The sequence below is a fragment of the Marmota flaviventris genome, chromosome 1, assembly GCF_047511675.1.
Source record: "Marmota flaviventris isolate mMarFla1 chromosome 1, mMarFla1.hap1, whole genome shotgun sequence".
Lineage (NCBI taxonomy): Eukaryota > Metazoa > Chordata > Mammalia > Rodentia > Sciuridae > Marmota > Marmota flaviventris.
In genome coordinates, this window is record NC_092498.1 from 19,267,442 (window position 1) to 19,289,116 (window position 21,675).

The 21,675-nt window shown below is 44.1% G+C and overlaps 1 protein-coding gene across 1 annotated transcript in view; it reads left to right on the top strand.

Annotated features, from left to right (window-relative positions):
• The window catches only part of LOC114084568 (solute carrier family 23 member 2-like), a 48,524-nt gene that overhangs the window by 22,749 nt on the left and 4,100 nt on the right, over positions 1 to 21,675 (top strand). The window contains exons 4-8 of the mRNA XM_071611852.1: positions 10,323 to 10,482; positions 15,031 to 15,212; positions 16,569 to 16,689; positions 17,733 to 17,889; positions 18,656 to 18,909. Of these exons, the coding sequence (XP_071467953.1) occupies positions 10,323 to 10,482; positions 15,031 to 15,212; positions 16,569 to 16,689; positions 17,733 to 17,889; positions 18,656 to 18,909 (874 nt within the window). The remainder of the gene's footprint in view (positions 1 to 10,322; positions 10,483 to 15,030; positions 15,213 to 16,568; positions 16,690 to 17,732; positions 17,890 to 18,655; positions 18,910 to 21,675) is intronic.

A 21,675-nucleotide genomic window follows, 5' to 3' on the forward strand; every position in this document is an offset into this window, starting at 1 on the left:
TATCTGAAGTGCCTGTTAAAAGGGCACCTCTCTGGACCTCCCTGAGGCCCACTGCAAGGTCAGAATCCTCTCAGGATTCTGGAAATTTGAACAGAATCCTAGATTGATCTTATTCACATTGAAGTTAGAGCATCAAGAGAAGCCAGGGGAAGGTGTGGGGGAGGGAGAATTGTATGATGGACTACTTTTTATAGCAGTATATCAAGGGCTTGGGATAGCTAATTAATGAGGTCACCTTTCAAGTTCTGATCTGCAGGGCAAAGTGTGCAGCAGGTAGAAAAGAATTCCTCTTCAGTCATACTCATTAATGGTGCAATCATACTTCTAGTTTTAGTTTCTATCTTAGAGGGCTGCTGAAATGTTTGTATTTCCATGCATTCCCTGGGTGCATTAATGAAATTTGGAGGAAATGCATCCGATGTGTTTGGTCATTGTCAAAGCTACAATGAGAGCACCCCATCTCTGTCATTGCCCAGCTCCCCACTGTCTTGTATCAGGCCTCCTTGGCCTCTTTGAGACCAACAAGGGAAGTCACATGATTCACTTCATGTCCTCTGAGATTTCAGAGGCCTACTTGCCTTTGATTTCTTCAACCCTCATCCCTCTGGAATGGAGAGAAATAAGGGGAAGCTGTTGGTGACAAAGTGGTGATGATTCAAGCCCCAGGTCAATTCCATGATTCAATTTGGTGATGTGGAGCTGCAGCATGAACTCTGGTGCCACCTTCTTTCCTCCAACCCAAGACCTTGTCCATTCCTCCTCCTGTGTGATAATAACAGTAAGGTGATGTGTGCACAAGTACTGTATGGTTTGTAAAACACATAATTCTCATGAAAGGACTTGAAGCAGGTATACTTATGAGTCCCGTAGTACAGGGAAGAAGGGCAAGTATAAAGAGATGAAGTGGCATCTGTTTCCCGTGGAAGCTCTCTTGGTGAACTTGGGCCACCATTGCCGCAGTCTGGCTGGGCACAATTCAGGAGACACATGTCAAGCAGAAACCAACTTTATTTTTAGAACACACACGCCACACCACAGGAGCTCTTCAGGAATTCCCTCAGAGCCCAACTGCCACCACCAGCTTCTGGCGAGCCTCTCAACCTCCACTCCTCCTGCTCTTGAGGCTGATTGGCTGGATCACGTGGGTGGAGCCAAAAGAGTCCCCCAAATGAGCAGCTCCGTGGTCTGAAAGGGTGGGGAAACATCCCAATGAGCATCACCGCAGAGGAGCCAATCAGCTGGTAGCTGGAAGTTTGCTGGGGCCATGGTGAGCCAATCAGATGGAAGTTTGCTGGGGCCACTCTGAGCCAATCAGCTGGAAGTTTGCTGGTGCCCCTTCGGCTGTGGCTCTCAACATCTCCCCCTCTCTGTTTAAACAACAAGCATGTGGCTTAGGGACCTTGCCTGCCTTAGGTTATCCAATACTACATATGGTTCTTACCCGTCATCAGATGAGGTGACCTCAAGGCGTCAGCCTCCTGTCTTAGGTTGGTACCATTGCAATTGGATCTTACCCGTCATTGACTACCAGTCCAGCATACAGCCACATCTGTGGATAGGCCTTTGTACCAGTGTGGGGGGGTGAGGTTCTTTGCCTCACCTCTGTTGGCCCCCAAATTTTAGCTGAAAAACCATCACAAGCAGAAGGGAAGACAATACAACAAGCCAATTAACAGCTCCTTTTGGAAAAAATTGTACCACCGATGACACCATCAGCAAAAATACCCCAACACTACCACAAGTTGCTGCACCAACAGATAGTTCACAATGCATACAAGTGATACATAGTCCAGGAAAGTTCTGCAAGCAGTTCAGTGATAGCTATTGCAGAAGCTGTAGTTTGGTTTTATTTTTTGTCTTCACCAGCACTGGGATGAAGATAGGAATTCTGGCAATAATGGCTAAAGATAAAATCATGTAACATTCCAGCAGGCACTAAAAGAAAACAATTTTCTGAACAACTTACATTATCCTGAACAGAATTATTAAATATAATGAAAAGGAAACGTGAAAGTAAACAAACAGATCTGTTAACCTCTTTTTTTTGTTCACATATTAAAAAAATCCTCAACAGCTGTTTACCCAATTTAAATTAAACCATTTAAATCACGTGAATAAAAATAAAAAAAATATTTGGATCCATTTTTTCATGAGCGCTCATCATATATGATATATGGACATACACACATACAAACATACAACACAAAACACAAGTGTGCACACATAATATAATACATACAACACATAACATAATAGTAAAGGCCTTGTAACTTTTTACAGGTGAAATCTCCATTGCAATGTTTAAAAACTCCATAGTCAAAAAATAGAACTGATCAGCAAAACATTAACCTAGGTCTATATGAGCTCAAAAAACAAAATAGAACTTCATGATGTGGGAAAGGGCAATAATAAAATAGATATTGAAAAAAGCATCCTGGTTTCATTAGCCTCCAGGTGTGGGAGAACTACTGTCGCAGATGTAAGGATAGCCAAACTGGAGTTCTGGATATCAGCTGTTATGGATGTGAGCCAAATCATCTTCTTTTTGGTCTGAAGAAATCGCTTTAGTTAGTCTCTCTGGAATCCAAATCAGTTGCTGTTCTCCCTGTGGAAACACACAAACAGACCCCTGACTCCAGACAATCACTGGGTCAGGACCTTAGTTTATCTCTCTGGAATCCAAATCGGCTGCTGTTCTCCCTGTGGAAACACACAAACAGACCCCCGACTCCAGACAATCACTGGGTCAGGACCTTTCCATTGTCCTGTTAAAATATCCTTCCAAAGTACCTTGGGCTTATGTACATTTTTTGGATACATATGTCTTTCCACAGCACTAAGTCCTGATGAATCCAAATTTTAAGTTTAGAGTAAAAAGCGTTATTTTAAGTTTATCTTTGGGGGATATATACCCCTTTCCAATTCCCTCTTCTTGCTTTAATAAATACATTTTAATAGTTTGATGAGCTCTTTCAACTATGTCTTGTCCCTGTGGATTGTATGGGATTTCTGTTATATGAGTAATGCCAAATGATGAGCAAAATTGTTTAAAAGAGGTAGAAGTATAATCAGGACCATTCTCCCTTTTTAATTGTTTTGGAACGCCCACAGTGGCAAATTTTGTAAGCAATGAGCTATAATATCTTTAGTCTTTTCTCCGGCATGAAGGGAGCCCATCAAAAATCCAGAAGAAGTATCAACTGTAACATGCAAATATTTTTTTTTTTTAAGAGAGAGAGAGGAGAGAGAGAGAGAGAATTTTAATATTTATTTTTTAGTTATCGGCGGATACAACATCTTTGTTTTGTATGTGGTGCTGAGGATCGAACCCAGGCCGCACGCATGCCAGGCAAGCACGCTACCACTTGAGCCACATCCCCAGCCCCGCAAATATTTTAATTTTCCAAATTTTGGCAAGTCTGTGACGTCCATCTGTCAAATATGGCTAGGTATCAGTCCTCTAGGATTGACCCCAAGATTAACTTGTGGTAAAAAGGTCACACAATTTTGACATTGTTTTATTATTTGTCTAGCTTGTTCCTTAGTTATTTTAAAATGTTTTTGTAAAGTACTAGTATTGACATGGAACCTTTTATGAAAATTTATAGCTTCTTCTATTGTAGAGAAAATATGTATGTCATGTGTAGTTTTATCTGCTAAATCATTGCCCAAACTAAGGGCTCCAGGCAATCCTCTATATGCCCTGATATGTCCTATAAAGAATGGATCTTTTCTGTCCCAGATTAGACTTTGTATAGTGGAAAACAAAGAGAAAACAGTAGAGGAAGGGGAAATCCTACCAGCATCTTCAAGGGATACTATAACATTAACTATATACTGACTATCAGAAAATAAATTAAATACAGAATCTTTAAACATCACAAAAGCTTGTGATACTGCATTAAGCTCTACCTTTTGAGCTGATTGTTTGGGTACTAAAAATGTAAAAGTTTGATCAGGGGTAACTACTGCTGCTGTACCATTATTTGACCCATCAAATGAATACATTTGGAGCATTCATGATAGGTGTTTTTCTTGTCATTTTTGGAAAAACTACAGGATGCAAAGACCAAAAAGACAACAAAGGATTAGATGGTAAGTGATTATCAAATGAAACATTAGATTTACACATGATTATTGCCCAAGTATTTAACTCATTAGCTAACTCATCAATTTGATTCATAGTATATGGAGTAATAATTTTATTGGGAGAATTTCCAAACACTCCCTTTGTTGCTTTTATTCCTTTGAGTATTAATTGTCCTACAGCCTCAGGATACCTAGTAAGAATAGTGTCAGGAGAATAAGATAAATGTATCCACAATAATGGACCTTCTTGCCAAAATACTCCTTTAGGAATATTTTTTGTTGGTATTACAATAAATAATAAAGGCAAACATCAATTCTATCCAAATGCATATATTCCATATATGTTTCAATAATTTTTAATGCCTTTCTTGCTTCAGGCATTAACATGTGGGGTAAATTTGGATCTGATGGACCTTTTAGGATATCAAATAAAGGTCCCAACTCTCCTGTTGGTATGCCTAGATAAGGCCTTATCCAATTTATGACTCCTAATAACTTTTGAAAGTCATTAAGTGATTTGAGTTGATCTACTCGTATTTGAATTTTTGGTGGACGGACCATGGTTGAGGATAATAGAATTCCTAAATAATTAATTGGAAAATTTAATTGTACTTTATCTATTGCTATCTCTAGATTATAATTTTTTAATAAGTTTGTAAGTGTGGCATAACATTCTAGCAATGTAGTTTTATCTTTTTGTGCTAATAATATATCATCCATATAGTGAAATATTTGTAGTTCAGGATTTTGATTTCTAAGTGCCTGATTGCTTTGTTAACATAAATTTGACACATAGTTGGGCTGTTAGCCATCCCTTGAGGGAGTACTTTCCATTCATATCTCTGATCAGGACCTTCATGATTCAGTGCAGCGATAGTAAATGCAAAACGTGGACTATCCTCAGGATGAATTGGAATTGAAAAAAAAATCTTTAATATCTATAGCTAAAACATACCAGGTTTTTGGCAAAGCAGAAAATTGGGGAGTCCCCAATTGAGCAGGTCCCATAATACCCATCTCATTATTAATGGATCTTAAATCTTGCAATAATCTCCATTTACCAGATTTCTTTTTGATGACAAAAAAGGGAGTATTATGGGGAGATACAGAAGGTTTTATATGTCCCTCTGCTAATTGTTGTTTGACCAGGTCATGGGTACTTGTATCTTTTCTTTAGTCAGGGGCCACTGAGGAACCCATACTGGTCTTTCTGATTTCCAAGTAATTTTTATTGTCTCAGTGACCCCTTCTGAAAACCCAATCCATGTCTATTTATTCCTTGATCTATTTGAATTGGTGCTGCTATACCTTGTTCTTGTTCTCCTAATCTTTTTTTCTTTCCTAAAACCTTGTCTAGCCCTAATAGTGGGCGCATTTGGATTGATGTTATTTGTTAATGTTAGTCCTAATTGATCTAGGACATCTCGTCCCCATAAATTTATAGGAAGATGATCCAATACATATGGCTGTATACTTCCTTCACATCCTTCAGGATCCTTCCAGTCTAATACCATTGCACTTCTATGGGGATTAGTTGCTACTCCTAGGCCTCAAAGTGTTTGAGTGGCCTGTTGTAATGGCCAATGTTTTGGCCATTCTTGACTAGATATGATGCTAAGGTCTGCACCTGTGCCCAGTAGCCCATTAAATTCATGTCCTTGAATATTTAGTTTTAGCATTGGGCGAGAATCTAAATTTAAAGACAGCATAGCCCAATTTACACCTGTGGAGCCTAATCCCCTGGAACTTCTTTCTACAGTACAACTGGAAAATTTATCATGCAGGTTCTGTGTACTATTAATAACTGTGCTATTCTATCTCCTGGTGAAATTACTGATATACCTCTTGGAGAACTAGCTATAATATTTTTATTTCACCTTCATAATTGGGATCAATTACCCCAGGACTTATCATAAGTCCTTTTAGTGTAGAAGAACTGCATCCCAATAATAAGCCTACTGTTCCTTTGTGAAGAGGCCCTTTTACCCCTGTGGGAATGATTTAAACTCCCATCTCTGGAGTTAGTACTGTTCTGGCAGAGGCACAGATATCTAATCCTGTGCTTCCTCTGGTTTGTCTATTGAGGGATCTAATGGATAATGTGTCCTGGGCACTACCCTGGTGGTGTTTCTGGGTTCCTCCAGTACCCCGTATATTTGTGGTCATGGGCCCTGGAGCATTGGGCCCCCCTGTCCATTTTTTGGCAATGGAGCCTGATGCCTTTCTCCATGATATTGTGGATAGACACCTGGTCCTTGTTCAGTTTTTGATAATGGAGTACCCTCTATGGTGGTTTGAGAACTGCATTCATTAGCCCAATGTCTCCCTCTCTGGCATCGTGGGCAAATACCCAGTATTCTACTCCTTTGATATCTAGTTTTGTTAAACCCTCCTCCTATGGGGCAATTCCTTTTTAAATGTCCTGTTTGTTCACAATTGTAGCATGTTTTTGGCCTGGCATCTAAAACCTGTTGTACTGCAGCTTCCAAGACTTCCCCTTGTTCATTAATGTCTCTACATAATTTAATATGTGTGTTTAAATCTTTATGTTTCCATGGTCTAATGACTTCTCTGCACCAACGATTCGCTTGCTCATAAGCCAGTTGTTTTATTAATGGCATTGCTTGTTCTGTATTCCCAAAAACTCTGGTAGCTGTTTGAATAAGCCTATCTACAAATTCAGTGTAAGGTTCATTAGCTCCTTGTATTACCTTAGATAATTAACCTTGTAAACCTCCATGTCCTTGTAAAGTATTCCATGCTCTAACCGCATCTCCAGCAATTTGTAAGTATATGGCAGGAATATATGCAACTTGTTGCTGCTGACCCTCATAAGGTCCCTTTCCTAACAACATATCTAGATTTCTCTGAGGATAACCAGCTGCTGCATTTCGCCTAGCCATCTCCTTGCAAAATTCCTCATTGGCAACCTTCCATAACAGATATTGTCCTCCATTTACTACAGCTTTACACATACTAGTCCAATCTGCTGGCATCATGTTCAAGTTGGTAATGGATTCACCATGCTTACAGTGAAGGGTGCTTGAGGACCATAGGTTGTTACAGCCTCTTTTAGCTGCTTCACTGTTCTGAAATCTAAAGCATGGTGAATCTGTTGCCCTCCTGCCTGCTCAAATATAAGGTATGCTAATATTTGAGGTCCTGTCTCAGGATCCCATCAATCAACTATGGGGATTGGGGACCTCCCAGCATATGGAGGTGGCATTGTTGGTTGGACACTTATGCCCTCTAGTGATAGAAAGGTGTTAGTAGCAGTCTCCTGTTGTAACTTTTCCCCTGATGGCTTTTTCTGCTCTAAATGTTCTTCCTCTGTCTGACTAGCTCGAGAGACCTTCTCTTTTACTTGAATTTTTTCCTCTGTCTGACTAACTTGAGAGACCTTCTCTTTTACTTGAATCAATATGTCTTCTCCTTCCTCTACCATTGTCTGAACTGAAGGCTTTGGACTAAGCAAACAAGATACATACGTCCACAATGGCAATGTGCCAACTGGCAGAGTTCCTGGGCTTTTCTTTTCTGTTCTTTTTAAATCTTCACCATGATGGTTCCATTGTGATATATTTAACAACTCCTCCTTAAAAAGCCATGGGCTACATTTTTGCATTGTATCAACATATGCCCTGACTGTTCTTGATTTTAACTGAGATGCCTCCTTCCTCTAGCAATTTTCTTAACACTCTTTTGGTTTGTTTTTTACTAATTTCTGATCCCATATTTCTACTATAACCCAACCCAACAAGATAACACCAAACAAAACTGAAACAGAATGGAACAAAAATTCATTATATCAGCCTTTCTATCCTCCTGAAATGTCCATCCGTCCTTTCTCCCTATCTGTTCCTCAGATGCAGAGTTTTTCCTCAGATGTGAACAGTTTTTCTTCCATCTCACCCATCTCCAGGGACAGGCAACATAAAACAAAAGCGAAACAAAATGAAAGAAGAATCTTAAAATGGCTACCCATCCTCTTGCCCTGCCCTCAGGGGCGAGCAGTTTACCTTATCACTTACCCTCAGTCATTCCCCATGTGGGCCACCAAATGCCACAGTCTGGCTGGGCACAATTCATGAGCCACTTATCAAGCAGAAACGAACTTTATTTTTAGAACACACACACCATACCACACGAGCTCTTCAGGAATTCCGTCAGAGCCCAACTGCCACCACCAGCTTCCCACAAGCCTCTCAACCCCCACTCCTCCCGCTCTTGAGGCCGATTGCCTGGGTCACGTGGGCGGAGCCAAAAGAGTCCCCCAGTGAGGAGCTCCCTGGTCTGAAAGGGTGGGGAAACAGCCCAATGAGCATCACCGCAGAGGAGCCAATCAGCTGGCAGCTGTAAGTTTGCTGGGGCCACGGTGAGCCAATCAGCTGCAAGTTTGCTAGTTCTGCTGTGAACCTATCAGCTGGAAGTTTGCTGGTGCCCCTTCGGCTATGGCTCTCAACACACCATAACAAAATACTCTAGACTATGTGGCTGAAACAACAGAAATGTATTTCCTCATAGTTCTATGGCCTGAATTTCCCAGATCAAGACGTCTGCATGGTTGGGCTCTTGTGTGGGCCATCTCCTAGTTTATAGATGGCCACCTTCTTGCTGTATCCTGATATAGAAGAGAGAGCTCTCATCTCTCTTTCTCTGCTCATAAAGACACTAATCTTATTGTGGGAACCTGACTTTTATGGCTTCATCTAAACCTAAATACCTCCCAAGGCTCTACTTCCAAATGTCATCAAGTCAGGCTAGGGCTTCAATATATGAATTTGGGCAGTGGTACCAATATTTGGACATTCATAAAATCACATGAATGAAGCACATCTTTCATGGCCTAATGAAGTGCAAATTAACATTTGGGGTTTCTTTGTATGCCTACAAAAATAGAAAAAAAATGATAGAAAAACCCAATGCTGGTATCAGTGGTAGCAAGTTCAGCATTGGAGGCAAGGAAGTGAGAATGAGGGAATTCCTGCCCTGGTGGAGCCCAGTAATACAGAAGTGGCTAAGACAAGAGAGGTCAGTGCACCCAGTGGATTGTGAGCATAATCATAAAGTAGTTTAGGAATCACTGAGGGCATCGTAAATGCTTAGCTTATGAGGACAAAGGTTATGTACATACTGAGAAGTGGTCACTAGAGATCAGCATCCCCCGGACCCTTAACTCTCTCTGCAAGGAACAGCCTCAAGCTTGAGCATTTCAGGATCTTTAAAGGCAAAAACCACATCTGGGTTAACATAGCTGCAAGCAAGCAGGGGTACAGAAGGAGCCGCTAGTTAAACAATGTGATGGGAATGTTGGCATTTCCCATGGGACTTTCTAGGTTGGCATTGCAGCAAGCAAGTGAAGGGAAGTGGGTCAAAATGACACTAGTTGAGCACAACTAATGGTTACTAATGTCTAGACAATAAATCTCTGACAGGGTACACTGTCCAAGAAAAATGGGAACCAAAGAGAGAACAATTTTACATTATATAAGAATTGCCATTTTGTGTTGCCAAATATGCTCTGCTAAGCAACTCTTGACAGGTACAGAGGGGGAAGTGTTCCCAAGGGAGAAGCATTTCTTATATGACCATGGAGTCTCAGGATAACATGGAGTCTGTTTGGTCATTGCCCAGATAGCCTGGCCCATAACAGGATTGCCCTTGATTTCTGAGGACAAAAGGGGATGTGGAAACCCAGATTTTAGGCTATGAAAATGTCTACATGGGAGTAACCTGGGGAGCATGAAAAGGAATGGAGTGAGCTGTTCTGTGATCTGGGGTCTGAGCAGGATTGTCTGGAGCTGGCTTCAGGGTGGGGAGAGGAGAATGGCCCCACTAAGCGTGTTCAAGACAGGATCTGGCTACGTTGCTAGGGCCTCACTGAATTGCTAAGGCTGGCTTTGAACTTGGGATATTCCTGCCTCAGCCTTCCAAGTTGCTAGGATTACAGGCGTGTGCCACCACACCTGGCTCCCTCCTAGCTTGGCATCTCCATACTGGGGTTGGGTATGGTGGTCTTTCCCCAGCCCACCTTTTCTACCTGTCCAAAGTTTGACATGAGTGTTCCTGAGTCTGCCTTGGAGCTTGGCAGGAGTTCCCTGAAACTGGGGAGAGCAGGGGTTGTGTTTGCCTCTCTGCTGAGCTAGAACTTGGGCTCAAAAGGCCCCTCTGGGTCAGGGAAAGGCCTGTGGGGGAAGGTCTCAGGAAGTGACTGCATCCTCCTGCTCCTCCAGGTTGCCAATTCTCCAGGGATCAACATTTGGTTTTGTGGCGCCTTCTCTGGCCATGCTCTCCCTTCCATCCTGGAAGTGCCCAGAGTGGACACTCAATGCCAGCCAGGTGAATGTCAGCTCACCTGAGTTCACAGAGGAATGGCAGAAGAGGATCCGAGAGGTAAGAGTCTCAGGGGAGGGACAGGTGGGGTCAATTCATTGGCTGAAGCTTTATTATCCAGCTCCCTGCCAGAAAAGATCTGGGCTTTAGGATAGTGATGGGCAAGTGGACAGATAAGGATCCTGTCCTCAGGAAGCCAGCATTCTAGTGGGTGTGCTCCAATAAGAAGATGCAAGAGGGAAACATCAGGGAGTCATAGTGCAATGAAGAAAATAAAAGAGGATGATGAGCAGGAGAGGTGATGGGGGCTGCCGGTGAGGAAAGCGTAGAGTGTGAGGAGGGGCATCCTTGGGAACACTTTTACATCTTTCAAGGAGGAAGAGTTCAAGTGACAGAGATAGCTACATTTCTTTGATACATTTTCTTTTCTTCCCTCTCCCCTCCCTTCCCCCTCCCCTTCCCTCTCCCTCCCCTCCCCCTCCCTCTCCCTCTCCCTCTCTTTCTTTCATTTTTTTTTTTTTGTGTGTGTGCTTGTAGAGTTTCCTAAAGCAGGAATCAGCAAATTATGGTTCTTGGACCAAATTCTATCTGTGGCTATGTTGTTTTAACTGCCCATGAATAAGAATAAATTCTATATTTCAAAGTTTGCTTTGGAAAAGGTGTATGTGGCAGAAACCACACAGGGCCCAAAATTTTAAAAAGCATTTCAAAGAGCAGCTTTTAACAGAAGAAGTTTGCCAACTCCTGCTCTAAAACACAGCCCAGCGCAGGAGCCCCTTTTGCCTGGGCTAAGGCAGTCTCTCATCTCCACCATCCTTTCCCACCTCGAGGAGTTCAATGCAATGGGCCACTTGCCAAGTATTAGTTCATATTTTTTGCTCCCTCTTCTGGTCATCAGTGCTGTTAATGAGTGAAAGTTCCATCAAGTATCAACCTCATTTTCTTAATTGATTAGTTGGTTGGTTTTGTTGACCAGGTCACCCTATTGGGATGGAGGGTGGATTCTCCATGTCTCACTAAATTACATTGACCTGTGCACATGTCAAGGCTGGAACCCACCCATGGTCAGCACACCAACTGTAAATCACAGTCTAGTCACAGATGAAAGCCACATGAATATGACTTGCTGAGGATCCGGAAGCAATGGAGAGGGAAAAATGAACAGTGATTCTGTTCTGAAGAGACAGTGCTTGCAGGAAAAGTAGCAAATTGTGTGTATGGGGGGCGTGGGGAAATGGCAAGTTCAATTTACCAAACATGAGACCAGTTTAAACTTTACCTCCCAGTGTTATGGTATTTTGAGCTGCACAGAACCACTCACCGTACCAACATATAAAAATGATGGATGAACTGAACTTTCAAATGCATACGGGAGCAGAGAGCCAAGGGGCAATGCCTCTTTCTAGAAACAAGGATGGAAAGCATAGTCAGAAGCATGGGGCTTACGATGTTGGGATGAGCAATCAAGCCAGACACAGGACAAAGGCTCGAAGTTTGGGTTGTAATGATGAGCTGGGGTCCTGATGGGCATCCCTCCAGTGAGCAGAGGTCTGTGATAGGGAGAGAGAAAGGAAGCCTCTCTCTCACTCTGCCCAGGAGTCTGTGGGAAGTGTTGGGACACAGAGTTGCCTGAGGATTTAAAACTACAGCTCTCAACACGTGAGGGTGGTGGCAAGTTTCCCAAACTCAGGAGTGGAGACAGGTCCTGTCAACAAAATACCTGTGGCTCTCAGCAGAAGAAAACGTGAAGTCACTCTATGGAATCTTCCACATTCCCAGCTCTACAAGACTCCCACAGGAAAAAACAATCTCCTGAAGATGAGCTCAGAGGTGAAAATGTCAGCATTTCACACAAGAAAATAATGTATTATGAGAGAGACTCAGCAGAAACGAGAGGTAATTGAACAACCTGAAAGGCTATTAAGTCAACATGTTTAAATTAATTTAAGAGGATCGAGACTCATTAGAAACTATACTACACACAATAATAAGTTTGAAAATTTATGAGAGGGAAATTTGAAAATAAAATCAATAGAATGTTATTAATAAAAAGATGTAGTCATTGCAATTTAAAAATGCATTTAATGATCAAAGAGCATTTATACACAGGGAGATTAATGAACTGAAAGATCATATAAGGAAATACTCCAGAATTCAGCACAGAAAGAGAGAAAAAAATAGGAATATTAAATAAAGAATAAGAAACGTGGAATAGAACAAGATGTCTACTTGCATCTAGTAGGTGTTATAAAAGGCCATAATAGAGAAAATAGTATTAAAAAACAGAACATCTGATAGTGTAGAACAGATGAAAGATGGGAATACTCTGGAAAAAAGCACATTAAGTCCCAAGTGGAATAAATAAAAGCAAATCCACAGTGAACACATCATAATGAAGTAGCTACATCAAATACACAGAGAAAATCTTAAAAGTAACAAGAAAAGAAAAACAACCTACAAAAGCATAGAAATTGGACATTCTGCAGCCTTCTCAGTAAGCAGCCTCAGAGGTTGGAAGGCAATGGAATATTTCCAAACGGCTGAGAGAAAACACTGTCATCCTAGAATTTGGTCCCCAACTATAGAATTCTATATCATACAAGGTTGATGACAAAGTCAAACATTTTCAGTGAAACAAAGATGGACAGAGTTTATTCACTACTGACCTTCCATGAAATAACTACTAAAAGAAATTCTTCAGGTAAAATAAATTAAATCTTGAATTAAAGAGTGGTGGGAAAGAAGCGATAGTGAAGAAAGGACCATGTGGTAAAGTGTAGGTATATTTGTCAGCTTGGGTTGCTATAACAAAAACACCATAGACTGCATGGCTTAAACAACAGAAATGTATTTTCTCACAGTGATGGAGACTGGAAGCCTCAGATCAGGTTGCCAGCATGGTTGGATTCTGGTGAGGGCTCTCTCGTTGGCTTGCAGATGGCTGCCTTCTAAACTACATCCTCTCATAGCTTTCTTTGATGCATGGGAAAGAGAATCTTCCATTTCATATAAAGGTACTAAGGCTGTCGTGGGGGTCTCACTCTCCTGACCTCACTAAACCTTGTTACCTCCCAAGCCTCCATTTCCAAATACCACAATGTTGGGGACTAGGACTTTGATATCATATTTTGGAGTATGGCACGGTTCAGTGTATGGCAGTAGGTAAATATAAGTAAGGAGCAACTGCACAAAAATATAAGAAAGTTGGTAATAATAATCAATGACAGTGGAAAAATATACACTTGGCGATAATAGCATAGAAATCAGAAGATGGTAATAGGAGTTAAAGTTTTCTACAGTCATTGTATTGTTTGGGAGGAGGAAAGAAAATTTTATTTAGCTGTTCCCGCAGTCTGGCTGGGCACAATCAGGAGCCACTTGTCAAAAGAAACTAACTTTATTTTTAGAACCACACACGCCAAACAAAACAGCTCCTCAGGAAAAACCCTCAGAGCCCCAACTGCCACCACCGGCTTCCCACAAGCCTGTCCCTCAAACACAAGCCTCACCACCTCCCCCCATCCTCCTGCTCTTGAGGCCGATTGGCTGGGTCGTGTGGGCGGGGCCAAAAAAGTCCCCCAATGAGCAGCTCCGTGGTCTGAAAGGGCAGGGAAACAGCCCAATGAGCTTCACCACAGAGGAGCCAATCAGCTAATGTTGCTGGGGCCTCTGTAAGCCAATCATCAGCTAGCAGTCTGAAAGGGCGGGGAAATAGCTCAATGAGCATCTCCAATGAGCATCACCGCAGAGGAGCCAATCAGCTAGATGTTGCTGGGGCCACTGTGAGCCGGCAGCTGGAAGTTTGCTGGGGCCCCTTCGGCTGTGGCTCTCAACAAGCTGTAGACTTTGTTATGTGAAATATTAACACTAAAGAGTTAATAATAATTTCTAAAAGATTAAAAAGGAATGTATGACATCCAAACTGGTAAAGAGAGAAGGTAAAATAAGCTCATTCAAATCCCATAGATGGAGGGTGGCCGAACTAAGGCCAAATCTGGCCCATTGCCTGTTTTGGAATAGCCCATGAGCTAAGAATGGTTTTACATTTTCATGGTAATTTTTAAAAGCCCCAAAGAAGTATACTATACCCTGACATGTCAAAATTGCATGATATTCAAATTTCAGAGTCTATAAATGAAGTCCCATTGGAAACAGCTACGCTCACTTGTTCACATCTTGTCTGGAAAAGTTGCAACAGAGCCCATATGGCCACCAAGCCTAAAATATTCACTCACTGGTCCTTTACAGAAAAAGTTTTCTGACCCCAGCAATAGTCAGCAGAAGAACAGAAGAATATAGCAGCAAGATGTTCAATACACACTGAATTGTCACAAGTCATTTCATCACCATGACTGGGACTGATAAGAACCCTGAGGCCTGTTTTCTGAAATCTTTCATGTTAAATGAAAATGTGCAACAGACCATTGGAATAGAGAGTGGAGAGGAGTGAGATCAGGTCTCTCCTCTCAGTTCCTTTGGGTTCCAGCTTTGCTTTTGCCCTCCCTGCCTTTGAATGAACCCACGGGGTGACCAGACTGAGCGGCAGGCTGAGCAGCTTGGCCTGTTTGGGGGGCCTGTGCTGAGCAGAGGCCAACTCTCTCCCTTCAGTTGCAGGGTGCCATCATGGTTGCTTCCTGCATCCAGATACTGGTGGGATTCTCAGGCCTCATCGGCTTTCTCATGCGCTTCATTGGCCCCTTGACCATTGCTCCAACCATTTCCCTGATGGCCCTGCCTCTCTTTGATTCTGTTGGCAATGATGCTGGAATCCACTGGGGGATTTCCTTCATGTAAGTACTTTCTGGGGAGGAGGCCCTGCCACGCTTTCTTTGGTGGAAGTACAGCTAGTAAGAATAATGTGAGTCCAGGATGCCAGTTTTCATTGAGCTGGGAAAGGGTGCAAAGAATGTCCCCAGCTCTTCAGCACCATTGTAGTCTAAGAGGGATAAAGGCCCATGATACCAGGAAGCAGCCAGGAGGCCTTGGGGCTGTGTGAATGTGAAGGAGAGGTGGTCAGCTGGGAGGATCAGGAAACAGGAAATGAGGCCTCAGGCATTTAAACAATTTTGGAGGGATCTGGGAGTGACACTGATATGCTCAAGATCGGAACCTCCAAAAGACCACCAGAGACCAAGATCAATGTAAGCAGCAAAGAGGTGTTTATTTCGAGCTAGCTCCATCCTCTGCATACACAGCAACTGGTGATGCTGAATGGTCCCAAGCTCAGGATTTGCAGCAGTTTTATATACTCTTTGGGGGAGGCAGGGACTTCACATACAAATCATCACACACCATGGGAAAATCATAAAACAACTCTAAAACATGATTAGCACATACACTGACAGGAACAAGTTGGGTAAAGGTGATTGGTTAGTACACGAGGGGGATTCCTTTAAACTGATTGGTTTAAGCCACAAGGGGAGTACGTGCTGAACTACTTGGTTTCCCAACATGTTGTCAACCACCATAAACTACTGGGGGGTCATCTGGCATCCCAGGTATTTTCTCTGTCTCATACTGATTGTTGGTTGCTAGGGGGTTGCTATGGGTCCTCACCTAGCCTGACTGAGTCAGGGACACCTGGCGCCACAGATCTCTCCTGTTATTGACAGACAAACAACTCAGCAGGGTGGCTATCTGCCTAGAAGTGCTCTGTGGGTTTTTCCAAGGACAAGGGTCACACCCCCTTCCTTGGACAGGCTTTGCTCTAAGGTAGAGGCTGGTTTCTAAAAAATGGAGTCACATCAGTTTCTCAACACTGTCATTCACTCTGCCTCTTGTGGTCTGAGGTGAGGTATGGGAATCATCAGACCTGTGCCAGACCTGCCTGAGAGATATGACAGTCCCTATGGGCCTCAGTGACTCTGTCTGCTGCCAACAGCCTGTTCCTCTCAGATACACCAGAAACAATGGCATCCTATCCCACAAGTCCTCTTCAGCCACAAGCAGTTCCAACAGGGACCTCTTTTCAGAGATAGCAGGTATCTACATATGGTGCAGAGGGCCACCAGCTGGAGCCCCTCCTGGTGAGGACATTGGTCCCAGAGACACCTGGTGGCTCAGCTTCTCAGAACACCCCCAAAGCCTCCTGAGCCCCTGCTCAGGACAAGTCCACTTTCCAGCTTGTGTACCCTTGTTTGTTTCAGGACCATCTTCCTCATCACGCTGTTTTCTCAATTCCTGAAAAACATCCCAGTGCCTGTGCCTGTGTATGGTGGAGAGAAGAAGTGTCACACCTCCAAGTTCTACCTCTTTCAGGTCTTCCCTGTAAGAAGCACCTCTTACCCACCCTCTTCTATTCGAAATTGATGCACCTGGAGATTGTTGACAACTTCCCTGTGCCCAGGTGGCCCCCAAATCAAAGTTCCTCCATCTGTGGTGGCCTTAGGAGGAAGAAAGAGTCCCAGGTCTGTGGGGTGTACTTCCTGGCAGTTGGTGACACTGCATTCTAGGTCCTTCCTCACAGGCTTCTCTCCCAGGAGCCCTAGTCGCTGTTCTGGGCACTGTTGTGTATTCTTGTCCTCACAGCAAGGTACTGGGAGAGACAGCCAAGTTCACCTCTAATGATGTAAAACTAAGGGTCTGAGCCAAATTGCTTAGATCAGGGTCTTTCCCAATGGCTCACGGGCAATCCAACTGCTGGTGAGCAAGATGGCACCTCCCTTCCCAGAGCCTTCTTTGTTGATTTCACACCAAGCTGTCCAGTGTGTAATTGTCACCATAGCTGTGTCTTCAAGTTTAACTGAGAACTGTGTTTCTCAAGGTACAAAGAAACTTCCACATATGATCTTATTGACCTTTCAAAAACCCTGCAGTCCAATGATTCCAAAACTCAGTGTGCATGTGAATCACTTGGAAAATTCACTAAGAATATGGAGTTCTGGGGTCCCACCACCAAAAATAAAATTGATATATCTGTGGACCTCACTTTCAGGCCCTGTTTCAGGCCCTGCAGAACAGTGATTTTAATTCCATGGTAGAGATGAGAAAACTAAGTCTCAGAGGGTTTGCTCCCAGGTCACATGATCAGCAATCAGTGGAGAGAGAGCAGGTGGGAATCCTTCTGCTCCATGCTGTGCCCAGTGTGCTGGATTTTCCTGCCCCATAGTCTCCTCCCATAGTTTGTTTTGTGCTTCTATTTCCAGCCTGTTTCTTTCATGTGCTAAGTTACCCATGGTCACAGCAGGTTCCTGTTGTCACTAGCAGGGTGGTCACCCAGGACTTGCTCATCTGAGTATGTTCCTGGACCCCTCCTGATGGAGGAAAGGGGGCAGGAGCTGGCAGAGCTGAAGGGAGACTCCCTTTGGCAGGTGCTGCTGGCTCTCTGCATTTCCTGGTTCGTCTGCTTCGTGCTCACAGTCACCAACACTCTCCCCTCGTCCCCCACTGAGTATGGGTACCTGGCCCGCACTGACACCAAAAGCAATGTCCTACGCCAGGCCCCTTGGTTCCGCATCCCTTACCCAGGTAAGGAGAAGATAGGTGCCCTTCTAGCTTGGGCCACTGGATCTGTGTGGCTCAGGTCACGGGATGGAGAGTAGAACAGGGCTGGGGGAGGGATTGATAAGGAGAGATAGGTCCCAGGGAGTCCATATTTGACTCCTAAAGAAGAAGAGACTCCAGGTTGTTATAAGAATTCCTTGGGTGGTGGACAAAGGCTGGCACTCCCAGACTTCCCTCAAAGCTGGGCTACATCCCTTGTCCGTCACATTGCCTAGAACCTTAAGCCTGGGGGTGGGTAGAGGTGGGAAAGAGAGAGGCCTAGCCTCCACCTGGACTTTGTGTTTCCTCATGGATTCAGTGGATCTCACGCCAGGAGGCTCAGGACTGAATCAGAGCGTTTCTGGGGAGACCAGGGAATCCCTTAAGCTACCTCTGCTCCCCTTTTCCCTATGGTTTTGCCTCATGATGTCAAAGTATCTAGGGTGTCCAGCAAGGGCCAACCTGTCCTCGGGGATATGGACTAGGGCCTCGCTTAAGAATCTCAGTTTCCAAACCTTCAGGCCTCCCTAGGAAAAGGCCATTTCTGCTTCTTTCTGTGCACAGTGACCTCAAGTTCTGGGCATCTGATAAGACTCAGGAGGAATGGCAGGGCAGGAATCCCAGGCAAAGCCAAAGTAGTTGTAAGAGCTGCCAACTCTTTACATTGTCCCAGAAATCCCTCTAGCCAGGAAATGACTTGGGTTTCCTCAGCCTCCTCTGACTGGACACTCCCTCTGCACTGCATTTTCAGGACAATGGGGCCGCCCCACCATCAGCCTGGCTGGAGTCTTTGGGATCATTGCTGGGGTGGTCTCCTCCATGGTGGAGTCTGTGGGTGATTATTATGCCTGTGCCCGGCTGGTGGGAGCCCCACCCCCTCCGAAGCACGCCATCAACCGTGGCATTGGCATCGAGGGCCTTGGCTGCTTATTGGCAGGAGCTTGGGGGTCAGGAAATGGCACCACCTCCTTCAGCGAGAATGTTGGGGCACTGGGTATCACCAAGGTAAGTCTACTGATGGTGGCTCCTGGGGACAGGCTGGGTACCTGAATCTGCCATCGTACCTGCTACTTTCCTGTTGCTTCTGTAGCAAATTAGCACAAAGTGATGGCTTCAAACAACCCAAACTTATTATCTTCTTATTTTATTCTTTTTAGCTATACATGACAGTAGAATGTATTTTGATATGTCATACATACATGGAGTATAACTTCCCCTTCTTGTGGATGTACATGATGTGGAGTTTCACTGGCCATGTATTCATATATGAACATAGGAAATTTATATAAGATTCATTCTACTGTCTTTCCCATTCCCATCCCCCTTCCCCCACCCCATTCCCCCTGTCCAGTCCAATGAACCTCCACTACCCTCCACCCCTGCCTATTGGGAGTCAGCATCTGTATATAGAGAGAACATTAGACATTTTGGAGATTGGCTGATTTCACTTAGCATGATACTCTCCAGTTCCATCCATTTACCAGCAAATGCCATCATTTCATTCTTCTTTAAGGCTGAGTATATTCCATTGTGTAAGTGGATCACATTTTCTTTATCCATTCATCTATTGGGGGGCACCTAGGTTGGTTCCATAGCTTAGCCATTGTGAATTGGGCTGCCATGAACATTGATGTGGCCACATCACTACAGTATGCAGATTTTACATCATTTGGGCATACACCAAGGAGTGGGGTAACTGGGTCAAATGGTGGTTCCAGTACAAGTTTTTGGAGGAATCTCCACACTGCTTTTCCGAGTGTTGCACCAAGTTGCAGTCCCATCAGCAATGTATGAGTATACTTCTTTGCTCCACATCCATGCCAACACTTATTGTTGCTCATATTCTTGATAATTGCCAGTCTGACTGGAGTGAGATGAAATCTCAGTGTGGTTTAATTTGCATTTCTCTAATTGCTAGAGATGATGAACATCCAAACTTACTATCTTAATTGATCTGGAAGCCAGATTTTGGACACTGGCCTCGTGGGCTCAAAGGGAGGCATCAGCCGGGCCATTCTCTGGAGGCTCTGGGGGGACCCATGCCCTGTCCTTTTCTGTCATCCAGCATCTGCAGTGATTGGGCTGTGGCCACTTTCTCCGTATTCCCCTGCCACAGATGGAAAGGTTCTCTGCTTTCCAGAACCAGTGGACTTAGACTGGGCCCACCTGGCTACTCTCCCATTCCCAGGTCCTTAACGTCATCACATCAGCAGAGTCGCTTTTGCCATTAGAGGCTATGTATTCGCAGGTTTGAGGGTTATGACAGGTGCCTCTGCAGGGCCCATGATTCCACTTTCTGTCCTTGACTTTGTTGGACTGTGGCCATCCACAGGCAAAAAGTCTATTTTGTCACTGTTGGGTACTGGAGAGAGTCCTTCCTTTCTGAAGTTTAGGTGGGGCTTCCTTACCTACAGACCTGAGTGATCCACTGTGCATGGCAGCCCCTCCTGATGTCCCCAAGGCACTTCACACACAGTGACTTCTGGGAAGCCCAACGCATGCCCTATCTGACTTTTCCTGCTGTCCTTGTCTTATTTCACCCCACTGGCATGTCCTCCTTAGCTTCTTGCTCACCTGTTGCTTCTGATTTCTCCCCATGGCCCCCTTCCTGTCTCCTTTCATCAGCTGCAGCCTGATCATCTCCCGCCTGGATGCTAAAGTAGTGCCTTCCATCCTGTCTTTTCAGGATCTTGCCCATCTACTTCTCATGGCTCCCCATTTTCTACACCTTAGCTCAATCAGATCAGCAAGAACTCTTGATAACGGTGTTTTCTAAAGTGACTTAGAGCCACGTGTGGTGGCACCGCCTGTAAACCCAGGGGTTTGGAAGGCTGAGGCAGGAGGATATCAAGTTCAAAGCCAGCCTTAGCAACAACAAGGCTCTAAGCAACTTAGTGAGACTTGTCTTAAAATAAAAACATAAAAGAGAGCTGGAATGTGGCTCAGTGGGTGAGCATTCCTGAGTTCAATCCCTGCTACCAAAAAAATAAAGTGACTTAGAAAACCATAGTTGCTTTGTTGTTTTCTGTATGTTTCTGTGAATTCTGGCAGTGGTCCCAGAGCAAGTCCTGTGAGTCAAGGAGAAATACAGCACCTCCTCCCCCACACCCTGACTTGCCCTGTCTTATGGCTCCCTCAGTGGCTCTGTGTGCATCCTGAAGGCACTGAGTCTTTATAGCATCAGATCTATCTTCCTCTGTGCCCTGTATGACCTCTGGCACAGCTGGAGCTAAAATCTGTGAGCAAATGGTTGAGCCAGCACCCAACCCTACAGCAAGTCCTATGTTCCATGACACCCACTCTGTAAGAGTTCAAAGCCATTCATGCAAGTGAGGGGAACATTTTGTACAGGAGGACCACTAACCCATGCAGAAATATTTCCTTTCCCACTAAGTGGAATAAATCTCATGCCAACAAAAAGTATCTCAATAAAGAAAAAAAGGCCATTTTTCTGGACATCATTTCCAAGCTAAGGTCATTAGAGGAAAGGGTGAAAGTAGGAAATAAAGGTACATAGAAGAAAACAAGGCTACACATCAAACATAAGACCCATAAACTGGGAAAGAGGTGAAGGTGGTAAGACCACTCGCTTTTATGTACTCGCTTGCCCCCTTGCGGCCCTTTAAGGTACTGCCCCCTGTTGTCCTCTCCAGCAATGAGTTCCCACAACTTCTTGATTCTCTCCAAGTCTTGGGGGAAATAAGATTAAAGGCCAGAATTCTCCTGTCAGTTCTGTAGGATGTCCTGCTGCCAGCCCATATGTCATTCGTG